The sequence below is a fragment of the Rhipicephalus microplus genome, chromosome 6 (genome assembly GCF_043290135.1).
Source record: "Rhipicephalus microplus isolate Deutch F79 chromosome 6, USDA_Rmic, whole genome shotgun sequence".
Taxonomy (NCBI): domain Eukaryota; kingdom Metazoa; phylum Arthropoda; class Arachnida; order Ixodida; family Ixodidae; genus Rhipicephalus; species Rhipicephalus microplus.
In genome coordinates, this window is record NC_134705.1 from 7,072,002 (window position 1) to 7,084,062 (window position 12,061).

General features: G+C 43.1%; 1 protein-coding gene across 12 annotated transcripts in view; it reads left to right on the forward strand.

Annotated features, from left to right (window-relative positions):
- Positions 1-12,061, forward strand: part of LOC119167755 (uncharacterized) — a 595,822-nt gene that overhangs the window by 117,510 nt on the left and 466,251 nt on the right. For all 12 annotated transcript variants that reach the window (XR_012883841.1, XR_012883842.1, XR_012883843.1 and 9 more), the window contains one exon: positions 2,935-3,005. Coding sequence is in view for 9 of the 12 variants with exons in the window: in XM_075865247.1 (XP_075721362.1) it covers positions 2,935-3,005 (71 nt within the window). In the remaining 3 variants the exon portion in view is untranslated. The remainder of the gene's footprint in view (positions 1-2,934; positions 3,006-12,061) is intronic.

Consider the following 12,061-nt stretch of genomic DNA (forward strand, 5'->3'; position numbering starts at 1 on the left):
TTGATAAACCTACACGCAAGTGTACTATTTTCTGCGACTCGAAGGCGGCACTGCCGTCTCTACTATCAGCCTTACGCCGTGGACCATACGAGCAGCTGGTACCAGAGATAGCAGAGGTTATACACCACCTGACTGAGAAAGGGCACAAAATTACACTTCAGTGGTTGCCCAGTCACTGCGGAATCATCGGCAATGAACGGGCCGATCAAGCTGCCGGCTCAGCCTACACAGAGGATCATAAACTGCGACTACCACTTTCTAGGACAGATGCTGCACGAAAGCTCCGCAGGCTTGTTCGCCAGCAAACCACATCACAATGGAAACAGCCACACTTCAAGCATGCCCGACTGTACTCGCTTGACCCTACACTATGTCTTCAAGTCCCGTCGAGGCTTTGCCGAGCAGACCAGACCCTGTTATGTAGGCTGTGGTTGGGCGTTGCGTTTACCAACGCCTACGCTTTCCGCATTGGGATGGCCGACACCGCTGCCTGTGGCCACTGTGACAAAGAGGAAACAATTCAACATATTCTTTGTGACTGCCTAGCGTATAGTAAACAACGACTATGCCTTCGCAAGGAACTCAACAAATTAGATGATCAACCTCTGTCGGAGCAGGGAATTCTGCAGTATCGTCAGGATGCGACTTCACAGAAGAGGGCCCTGAAAGCGCTACTAAACTTTTTGCGATCGACCGGCCTTACTGAACGGTTGTAGCTAGGACGCCCTTCCTGTGTGTGTTTTCGTTTTTTTTATGAGTGTGCGTGCGTTTTTTTTGTTTTTTTCTCTCTATCTACCCCCTCTTTCTTGCCCCTACTTCCCTGCCCCCAGTGCTGGGTAGCAAACCAGATGCTAATATCTGGTTAACCTCCCGGCCTTTCCTTTCTCACTCTCTCTCTCTCTTCTTCTTCTTCTCCTGATCTCTCATCTCTGCTGTTCGGTTAAATACCTTCCGCGCGAGATTCCAGAAAATTCTCATCATTTCGTTGGCGCGATACGCAGCGAAGGCTGGGGAAAACGCGAGACGGTTCGAGGGCCGTCCGCGACAGATGACGCAACCCTGCATCACCACGCCCCTTTCCATCGAGAACTTTCCAGGGCTTGCTCGGCCGCCGATGTGAGGAGGTTTGTCGGCGAACCTACACTTCCGAGGCAAGAGAGACGCGCGCCCGGGGAGTCTTTGGATGCTTGTTTTCTTTTTTTTATCGTTGACTTCGAGGCGTCTCTCCGGCGCTTTGTTGCAAGGATTTGGCGGCGCGCCCTTTTGGAGCGCTTGTTTTGTGACAACATCCCACAACATTACATGATATTTCTGTCCTCAAAATATTTGCTGGTTGCGTGGGTCACACTGTAATACATGAAAAAAGGCTCCTTACAGCGTTTCGCATTTTCGTTTCAGGGAAGGCGTCGCGCTTCTCATTTGAAATTGATCAGAACTATCATGACTCACAGCAATAACTTAAAATTCTTAGTCTAATCTGGACCATACACGTGATGCCACAAAATTATTGATAGAATACATGGCGCAACAGCATTGCAATTTCGCCTTCGTGTGTGACCCGCACATCCGCGCAGGCACTGTTCAAGGCATACCACACACGATAACAAAGTTCCACGCACCAAACAATCCTCGCATCATGCTTTTAGTACACAACACATTTTGATTATTCCCATTACACGTAACTGATTTGGTTGTTGCACTAAAGTGTGAAAGCTGGAACCAAACATTAATACTGATAGCTGTGTATGCCCCGCCGCAAAGACCTATCGATCCAGTTCTGGATAAGTTGCAATGTGTAGTATCATTAATCACAGGTTGTACTATCATCATAGCCGGAGATTTCAATTCTAAGCATAGAATGTGGGGGCCGGCTATAGGGGATGTTTGCGGCTCTCAAGTAGTCCAATCGGTGACGACAAATTACTTAGTCATGTTGAACAACCCCACCTCCCCTCCAAGTTTCACAACACCATATGAAGATTCTCGACAGATTTAACTATGGTTTCACACGACCTCATTTGCGATGCTTATCATTGGAACGTTTTCCAAATTCTTACCCTCTCAGACCACAACTACATTGAATTCTCGTTCTCGCAAGCACATACCAGCAGTGCTAAACGATTAATTAATCTAGAAAAAGCAAAAATTATTAACAATTTAAAGGATGATACTAGGTTCACAAAGATACTCGGCTGGAACATTGGGTCATCTGAAGCCTTAAACATGGTTATAGACAAGTTTTATGCCATATACTCTGCTTTAAGCCAACATTACTCACGACGCATAACATCGCGTAGTAAATTAGGTAATGGTTGGGGGACACCAGAATTGACTATCGAACGTAAGCGTGTTCGGGCTATGCGACAACGACATCAGCAAACAGCCGACCCCCTCCTTCGAGACATGTATCGCAAATTGTACGTTGACGTATTTTCCGCCTACAAGGATAAAATCATGAAAGCAAAATCATCGTTTGATAAAGACAGTTGTGACTTTCTTACTAAGAAATGTTTATATGGTGATGTTTTCAAAACAGCACTTAAAAAACACCGCCAAGAAACTTTTCTTCCTCCTCTAGATTTACTTAACGGCACTCGCCCAACTTCTGTAATGGAGTGTGTGTGTGTGGGTTTGTATTTGTTCTTATTTTCTATATGTCCTTTTAATCTGTTGTTATGTACTTTTATGAATTGACCACTAGCCAGTGTAAGCTACTAGTCCAGATAGCTTTTAATAATTGCTTACGATTTGTCAATAAAATTGAGATTAATTAATTGGTTGAACTATACAGTATGCTGTTGGAGTCATTGGAGCCCTAACAATTGCTGGCCTGTGTGTTGCACATTGCACTGCCTTACATTCGAGAGTTCAAATACTTGATGGGAACATTTCTGTGCTTGCTTATTAAGCCACTCTAAAATGTTCTTTCTGCAGGAAGGCTTGTACTTTGGTTGCTTGCCACTTGTGTCTTTGTCACCTACAGAGCATCCTGACTTGATTTCACTGTAAGTACATATCACCCCCACATTTTGGCTGATGCATTAAATGGATGATCATAGAGGACAAAACAGCATTGTAGTTCCACTTTTAGACTGCTATTTTGAACTAATTTTGTTAAGAACTGTGTGTACTTTTGCGTCGGCTGTCGTGTACTGCCCTTATGTGACTCTTGAGGTACGTTTGCTTAATTGACATTCTATAGGTAACCCTCACACTGGGCTCTAAAGCATGTAAATTTCTATACGGCTGGAGTTTGTTGAATGCGGCAACACATCATTTCATGCATAGTATGTTGTTGCTTTAGTTCGACTGTTACCGCTACAGGCAGAAACGTCATACTGAAGCCTCACTCGACCTGGTGAACAGTGCAATGTCATGGCATGATGGGTTTAAAAACAGAACTGATCGGCTGCCTATCAGCTTACTCTTGCCAAGGTTCGAACAGTCTACAAGTAGATGCTGCCAAACAAAAATGTCACATTATGCAGCTTGTATCTCGCATGAGGGGCGGTATTGGCAATACATCTTTATTTCTATCGCAAGAACCAAACATTGGTTCAGCTGAAATTGGCAAACATTATAAATAATACATGAGACCCTGGAAGATGGGTCTCTTCAACATCAGGGTTGAGTGACCCGGCAAAACTATACACTGACTTAAGCAGCCAGCATTATACACAACACCCCTCCCCCCTTAGCTAGGATTTATTTATTTATTTATTTATTTATTTTTACCCTTAAGGGCCTCTCTTGGGGCATTACATAAGGGGGGGGGAACAATCCAAGTACAAATTTCAATGAAAATGCAGTTCATGGTTACAGTTTTTGCATTACTAAAACATACAAGTAGCAACAAAAAACAAAAAGAAAACAGAGCATTTCAAACGAAGTATTCAACAGTCAATTCACGGTCAAAAATATACAGGCGGCAGAGAACAAACAACAAAAAAAAGACAAACAGCGATTAAGAGTCAAGGGTAGCTAGTAATAAATCTCTAAATTTAACAGCAACTTGTTCGCTGACAATAGCATCCGTCAAACCGTTCCACTCATCAATAGCCGTAGAAAGAAATGATTTATTAAAAGCGTTAGTAGAACCAAACAGACGTTGGATACTCAGGGAATTAAATAGGCGACGAGATGTTCGGACAGGCGGAAGTAAAAGTGAACCATGTAGGTGAGGAAAGCTGTAGTAAAGTTTGTGAAAAAGACAGAGACGTGAAATTTTGCGTCGAGCTGACAAAACAGGGAGACCGAGGGATGATTTGATTTGACTGATGCTTGCTCGTTTGTCATAATTTGCGGAGATGAATCTGGCGGCACGATTTTGGACGGATTCAAGAATGTTAATTAGGTATATCTGATGAGGGCTCCAAATTGCAGATGCGTATTCCATTTTAGTACGAACAAAAGTTTCAAAGGCCAATTTGCGAAGGCTTGCAGGTGATAATGACAATGATCTCCTAAGATAGCCAAGGGTTTTTGAGGCATCGGCAGCTAGTTTAGTAATATGCTCGGTCCAGGTTAGTCTGCTTGTAATTACAACGCCCAGGTATCGGTAAGAATCCACTTGGGATAACACTGTTGAGTTTAATGAATACGGATGGATGACGTTAGTGTGTTTTCGTGAGACAGACATGAACTTACATTTGGAAGTATTCGGCCTCATCATCCACTGAGCGCACCAGTTATCAATGATGTGTAAATCTTGCTGTAGTATTAGCTGATCTTCGGGAGTTGATATGCGACGGTAGATGACGCAATCGTTAGCAAAAAGCCGAACCGTTGATGAAATGCCGGAAGGAAGGTCATTTTTGTAGATTAAAAAAAGAAGCGGGCCGAGAAGCGAGCCCTGAGGGACGCCAGAGATTACTGGAGTAGTATTAGAATGGGCACCACCGATAACAGTGAATTGCGACCGGTGGGTTAGGAAGCTCTTAATCCATGATAAGGTCAGGGGATCGAGGGAAAGTGAAGAAAGTTTGTTGATTAGTCGTTGGTGAGGGACGAGATCGAAGGCCTTTGAAAAGTCGACAAAAATAACATCAGTCTGAAATGACGAATCAAGGTTGAGATGAAGATCAGTCGTAAATTCAAAAAGTTGAGTTTCACATGAGAGCTCTGAACGAAAACCATGCTGCTTATGAAAAAAGAAAGAGTGATCATCGAGGTGACGAGCAACATGTGAATATATTATATGTTCCATAAGTTTGCAAGCGATGCACGTTAGTGAAATGGGGCGATAGTTAGATGGGTCAGATCGCTTGCCAGACTTGAAAACTGGTACAACCTTCCCAAGTTTCCAATCATCTGGGATGAAACCTTCAGAAATGGACTGTTTAAAAATTATCTCCAAAAATTTACTAGAAATGATATTAGTAGCCTTTAAGACTTTGGCAGGAATATTGTCAAGTCCGGGGCAGCTGGATATTTTTAGTTTCTTTATCAGACTGCTGATGCCTTCGGAGGTAATGTCAATGGGCGGCATTTGTGAAAAATTAGATCTCGGCATGACTGGAATACTAGGAAGTGGTTCAGAAGTGAAGACTGAAGTGAAGTAAGTATTCATAACGTCCGCCCGTTGTGGGAGAGGAACGTGTGAACCATCGGAGGTGGTTAAGGATATATTTTGCGTGTTATTTTTAGGGTTGAGAAGTTTCCAAAACTTCTTTAGATTAGTTCGGGCAATGTTAAGCAAGTCATTATGAAAAAATTTCTTTTTGGAGCGCTTCAGCAAGTGAGTGTATTCACGAAGGCATGCGAAATATCTGTTCCATTTTGTTATTGACTCAAAGTTTTTAGCAGCGCGAAAAAGACGTTTTTTTCTTTTGAGATAGTTTAAGAGATTAGAATACCATGGTCGCTGAGCATCACCTGGAACACGAATAAGGGGGACGTGGTTATTGATAAGGGTTAATATCCGCTTGAACAATAACCAGTTTTGGTCAACTGTTCGGGTAGAAGCAGACAGGGTGAAGGAGACCAAAAATTTATTAAGTTCAGAGTTAATCGCCGAGAAGTTGGCGTTGTTAAAGTCGCGTATTAATTTTTTCGAAGGTTTTCGCGAAGGTAAGGCAATGGACAATGAAAACAATACAACATTATGGTCACTCAGACCGGAAATGCATGACACTGACTGAATTAAATCTGGGTTGGAGACAAGAACAAGATCAAGAGTGGTTGTGCCACGAGTTGGCATTGTGACTGATTGCGATAGGTTAAAAAGGAGACACAGTTCGAGGAAATCTCTGGATTGTCGTGAACTAGCACACAAGTTGTCCCAGTCAATATCAGGGTAATTAAAGTCCCCGCATAGCAAGAAGTTTGCCTGAGGAAACCGGGATGTCAGGTCAAAAAGAACATTTTGAAGGTCATCTGTGAAAGAGTGTTCGCAGTCGGGTGCGCGGTAACAGGCTATAAGAATGTTTTTGCACGTGGGAAGGATTATTTCAACGCAAAGAATTTCAAAATTGGCAGGATGAATGGCAGTCAGTCTGCCTATTCATCCACTAAGTCTCGAAGGTGTTGGGTTGTCTTTCCGGAAATGGCATGGGCCTGGCGTCATGGGCCTGGTGGCGTTGGCTTAAGTGGTACAGTATTGTCCTAGGGCAGCATAGCTGTTGGTTTTTCCTCAGATTCACTGGGACCTTGTGCCTTGCTGTTGCTGCCTTTGTCAAGTGAAGGGCTTGACGCAGGTGAAACTTCAGGCTGACCAGCTAGGACAGCTGCTGCTACTCAAATGGAAGTGCTTCTTCGACAACGAAGCTGTTCCGCGCACCAGCGGCACAAGTGGCCATTTGAAAAAGCAACCTCATACAAGGCTGAGCCAGTTGCACTGCAGGTCATGGCGAAACCCTGACCATAATTTTATGCAAAGACAGTGTCCTCAGGTTGGAATATGTTATGTGCTAGCAAAGCTCTTGCAAATTGGGAAGACTTTTCATGGGTTCGCATTGGGTGCAACCATTGGAGCAAGGTAGATAGTGGGCGCTCACTTAGTAAATCAGGATGGGTAGCATCTTGTGTGGCAGTGTGTGTAGTTATGTGCTGCTGCAGGGAGTCTGCCAGGCACTGTGCCCTGCTCCCTTGGATTATTTGCAATAGTGCCTCCTTTGTGGTCTGTACCATCCTTTTGGCCTGCTCATTGATGGATGGATGGAATCATGGGGATGTTACATCAAGAGTGAGGCTGGCATTTGTGAAACCCCGAAATTCTGTAGATGTAAATTGTGACCCATTGCCCAATACCAGGGTATCTGGCTGGCCATGTGCTGCTGTAAGGTACTAACTGCACCACTTGATATCATTGATGGCATTGGTATAACCTCAAGCTATTTCAAATGAGAATTCATCATAATGAAGAACATCTTTGGAAGAGGACTGCAAAATCTATCTGCAGATGTCACCATGAAGTCTTGGTTGTCTCCCATGGTTGAACCATTTGCTGTGGCATCTCTGGCCATGTTTCCTGGCAGGGAAATCACCGATGGGCCTGTTCCTCAATAGCTCGATCTAATCATGGCCATCATACATAGCTGCGGGCAAGTGTTTTTGTTCTGATGAAACCGGTATGACCTATGTGCAGGGTTTCGAGAACATGGAAATGCAACTTCTGCAGAATCATTGCATTGTTGCCCCACAGTAAGAATTTCTTGCGGGCAGACAGCTCGTGTTGTCTAGACACACATCATGTGAATTTAACAACTGGGAGCACACTTGGCAACCCTCTTCACACCTAGTTGAGGGCACAGGGAAGAACAATACTTTGGTAGAGTAAATATTTAGCCACATCATCTGCATGGACAGGGGATTCCAGAAGTTCTTCCAGAAGCATGACTACTTCGGCTGGAGAAGGGTCGTTCTAGTGCTGGTGCATTAGGGGAAATCTACTAAGACCATCTCCGTGGCTCATTTGTTTCCCTAGCCGGTGGAGGAGATGCTGGTATTTGTTCTGAAAGGTGCACCACCGCAGCATGCAGCCGTAGTTGTGAAGAAAGTAAAACCATAATGTGAGAAAACACACCTGAAGTTTATGGATTGCAGTGTAGGTATTTTATTTATACATTTATACATATACCAACAGCACCCTCTGGGGGCATTGTTGTAGGGGGGTTTACAAATTCAAAGTACATTTAAACCAGTGGGGACAAGTTGAATTGCACGGCACTCAAAAAATAAAAACAAATTAAAAACACCTAAATCACAGTATACAGTATCGTTATGTGACCACATACTCCTTTAAAAGGGAAGGAAACGCTGTGGAAGGGGCGGTCACAATGTTTTTTGGAAGACCGTTCCATTCGTGAATAGTTTTAGGAAAAAAATATTTGCATACGTTGATGTTCGGCACATATATTCACGCACTTTCAAAGGATGGTCCCGTCGTGATGAGATGTATTTTGGTGGTCTGATGTATTTGCCTTTATCGATCCCAGTTTTGTCGTTTATTAGATTGTAGAAAAGACATAGCCTCGTATATTTACGCCTAGAGGAGAGTAACGGCCAACCAAGTGAACTAACAATTTCGCTAGACCTTCTGGTGAAGTCGTAATCACCCGTCACAAACCGGGCGGTCCGTTTCTGAATGCGCTCCAATGCACCAATATTTAACTCTGCGGCCGGGTCCCAGGCAGTGCAAGCATATTCTAAAATCGGGCGTACATTTGACACGTAAAGAACTTGTTTAAGAACAGAGGGGGCGGTTCTGAAATTGCGGTGTAGGAAGTTCAGCACGCGACTGGCTTTAACTGATACCATGCGAACATGATTATTCCACGATAGTGTGCTGTTCATGACAATGCCAAGATACTTGTATTCATTTACCGTAGATAATGGTATCCTTTCCATGAAGTAATTTGTGATGAAAGGCTGCTTTTTCTTGGTAAACCTAATGACACAGCACTTTGACACGTTAACCTGCATTTTCCACGTACTGCACCATGCTATTACTGAGTCAAGGTCTTTCTGCAATTGTTCGGAATCTTGAGTGCACTTAGTTTCACGATATATGCAGCAGTCATCTGCGTACAACCTCACTTGACTGTCCACGCATTCAGCAAGATCATTGATATAAATCAAAGAGAAGCGGCCCCAGGACGGAGCCTTGTGGCACTCCTGAAATGACGTCTACATGTGACGACGACGCGCTATCGATGATGGTGCATTGTTTCCTGCATGAGAAACAAGCCTGTAGCCATGCCATTGTGTTAGCAGACATATTGAGACACGATAATTTTAGTAAAAGGAGCGAGTGTGTAACAGTGTCAAAAGCCTTGCTAATGTCTAAAAAAATGCAATCAATTTGGCTACCGGAATTTAACGTTGCGGTGATGTCATGTGTAAATTCTACGAGTTGCGTATCGCAGGAAAACCGTTTCCGGAAACCGTGCTGTGTTGGACAGAAAAAATTGTAGTCTGAAGATGCTTTGCCAAGTTCGAGTATATAATATGCTCAAGTGTCTTACAGGACACACACGTTAACGAAATGGGCCGATAGTTGCAAGTACTTGACTTGTCACCACTCTTAAAAATAGGAATTACATTTGCTCGTTTCCAGTCATCAGGTAATGCACCCTGTGATAAAGAACTTCTGAACACAGCTGTAAGAAATGGGCTTATTGAAAGGGCACAGTTCTTTAAATTGTAGTTTGATATTTGATCTGGCCCTGATGCCAAGTTTGCACTAAGGTTTTTTAAAAGAGATGCAACACCTTGTTCTGAAATTTCGAACTCCGCCATTTCCGATAGCGTTACTGTGTTGCACATTGTAGTTTGAACCGCTGACGGAACCAAAAACACAGACTGAAAGTACCGGTTAAAGCATTCAGCTTTACCTGCACTGTCCGACAAGTATTTAGTACCATCGTTTATATCAGGAATACCACCAGGAACCTTTGTCTTTCTTTTAACGTATTTCCAGACGAGTTTCAGGTTAGTTTTCACCTTAATACTCAGATCACTCAAGTATGCTCTCTCTGCTTTCCTCAGATCTTTGGTTATCTTCTTACCAAGTAGTTTCATCTGTGTGTATGTTTCAAGGTCTGACGTGTGACAATATTTGCGATAGAGACGATCTCTTTTGTTTATGAGCACTCGGAGTTCCTTATTTAGCCATGGTTTATCATTTCGTTGTTTGGCTGATATGACTCGTGATGGTACAAAAGTTTGAGTTAGAGATAGCAGTTTTGTTTTCAGCTCATTCCACAAGTCATTCACGTCAGAACACGAGCATAGTTCTTGAAACTCAGGTCGTCTAGTTTTGTTGAAATAGAAGCGTAGTCTACTTTTTCATATAAAAACACCTTTCTGGGCCCCGAAGCTCAATGTTGAGCTACAGCTAAGCACATTTTAACAAGAACAACTTCGTGATCACTAATACCTGGTACTGTAACAACAGAGGAAGCAAGCGTTTGATAATTGCAAAAAAACAGGTCTAATACGTTTGCACTAGTACTGCACACTCTCGTGGGGGCTGTCACAAGCTGGTATAACTGATGGGCATTCACGATTTCTTGAATAGCTTTATGTAGCAGTGACGCACTGTGAATTATCGGTTTGAATGAGGACCATGCAACGTCAGGTAGGTTAAAATGACCGGCAACTATTATGTATGTTGTATTTAGGTTTGACAAAATATTGCTTGAAGTAAATAAAGGTTCGGATGTTGTATTACTAGGGGGCCTGTAGAAGGAACCAACAGCCACAGTTGAGCCACCACTCAGCATAACTTTACACCACACAGATTCACACAAGTCACTAACACCATGAATAGGAACGCTACTGATATTGTTATGGATCATTAGGAATACACCACCTCCGTGCGCCGTGCGGTCCCTTCGGTATACTGCATAAGTCGACGGAAAGAATTCATGATCTGCGATAGTGGTATTGAGCCAGGATTCCGTGCCAAAAACTATGTGTGGTTTAGTCATGTCTAATAACGAAGGAAATTTTGTTCTTTTGTTTTTCAAACTGCGACAGTTAACTAGGATGCACGTTAGTTCATTTTCTCTCAATTCTTTTGTCAGTAAAATGGCATTTCGAGGTGATTGCTATCTACGACTAGGCAGAACTCTATCTTCAGCACTGTTATACAGGAATATTTGTTCATTCTTGAATAATTTATTGAAACGAAATCACCTTAAAATCACCACCCTTTCCTTTAGCGTATTGAATCAATTTTTGCCTCTCTAGCCTGACTTTGGGTGAATAGTCTTCAGTTGGTTTCCTTTAGCTTGCCAGAAGACTTAAGCACACGTTCTTTTTCTTTAAAAGATAGAAACTTCACTATGACGGGCCTTTTCTTCGCCGCCGAATATCGGCCTAATCTGTGACTTCGTTCAATTGTGTCAGGGGCAATTTTGAGCTGTAAGTCACTAGAACAAAAAGAAATAACTTTTTCTTTTGATTGTGCCCACGTTTCATTCTTATTATCTGGGAAACCATAAAATACCAGGTCATTTCAACGATTCCTACTTTCGCGGTCGTCCTGACAATCTTTCATAGCCTGACACGCACGCGCAAGCAATCCACATTGAGCTGCAAATTGCTCAAGTTCTTTTTTGCCCGTGTTACCTAGGGGGGGGGGGGGGTTATTTTCTACACAGGTTAATCTATCATTTACATCTGCCACTCGCTGCTCAAGAGCATGTTGCTCTTTTTGCACTGGATGTATTCCTTCTGTTATTTTTTGTTGAAATGCTTCGTGATTAGCTCGGATAGAGCTAAATTCATCAAAAATGGCAGACTGAGAGGTATGCATTGAAGGTAATGTCATGATGGTGTCGAACATCTGCTTTTCCTGTTGCGGTGTTAGAGGGCCTGGGTTTTGCTCTATATCCCCAGATAACAGCAAAATCATTTTCATCATATGACCACACGCGACAGCATCAGCTTGCAAGGCCGACAGGTAGCAAAGCACCGAACAAAGAACAGCAGTGGGATCTACAAGACTACAAGGTATGGTCTACAAGACTCCACTCTCTTAGGGCAAAGTGTATGTAGTTTTGCCAGGCCGCTTTGTTGATGAGCACCTTGAAGAACATGAGTGATTTCTGCTCAC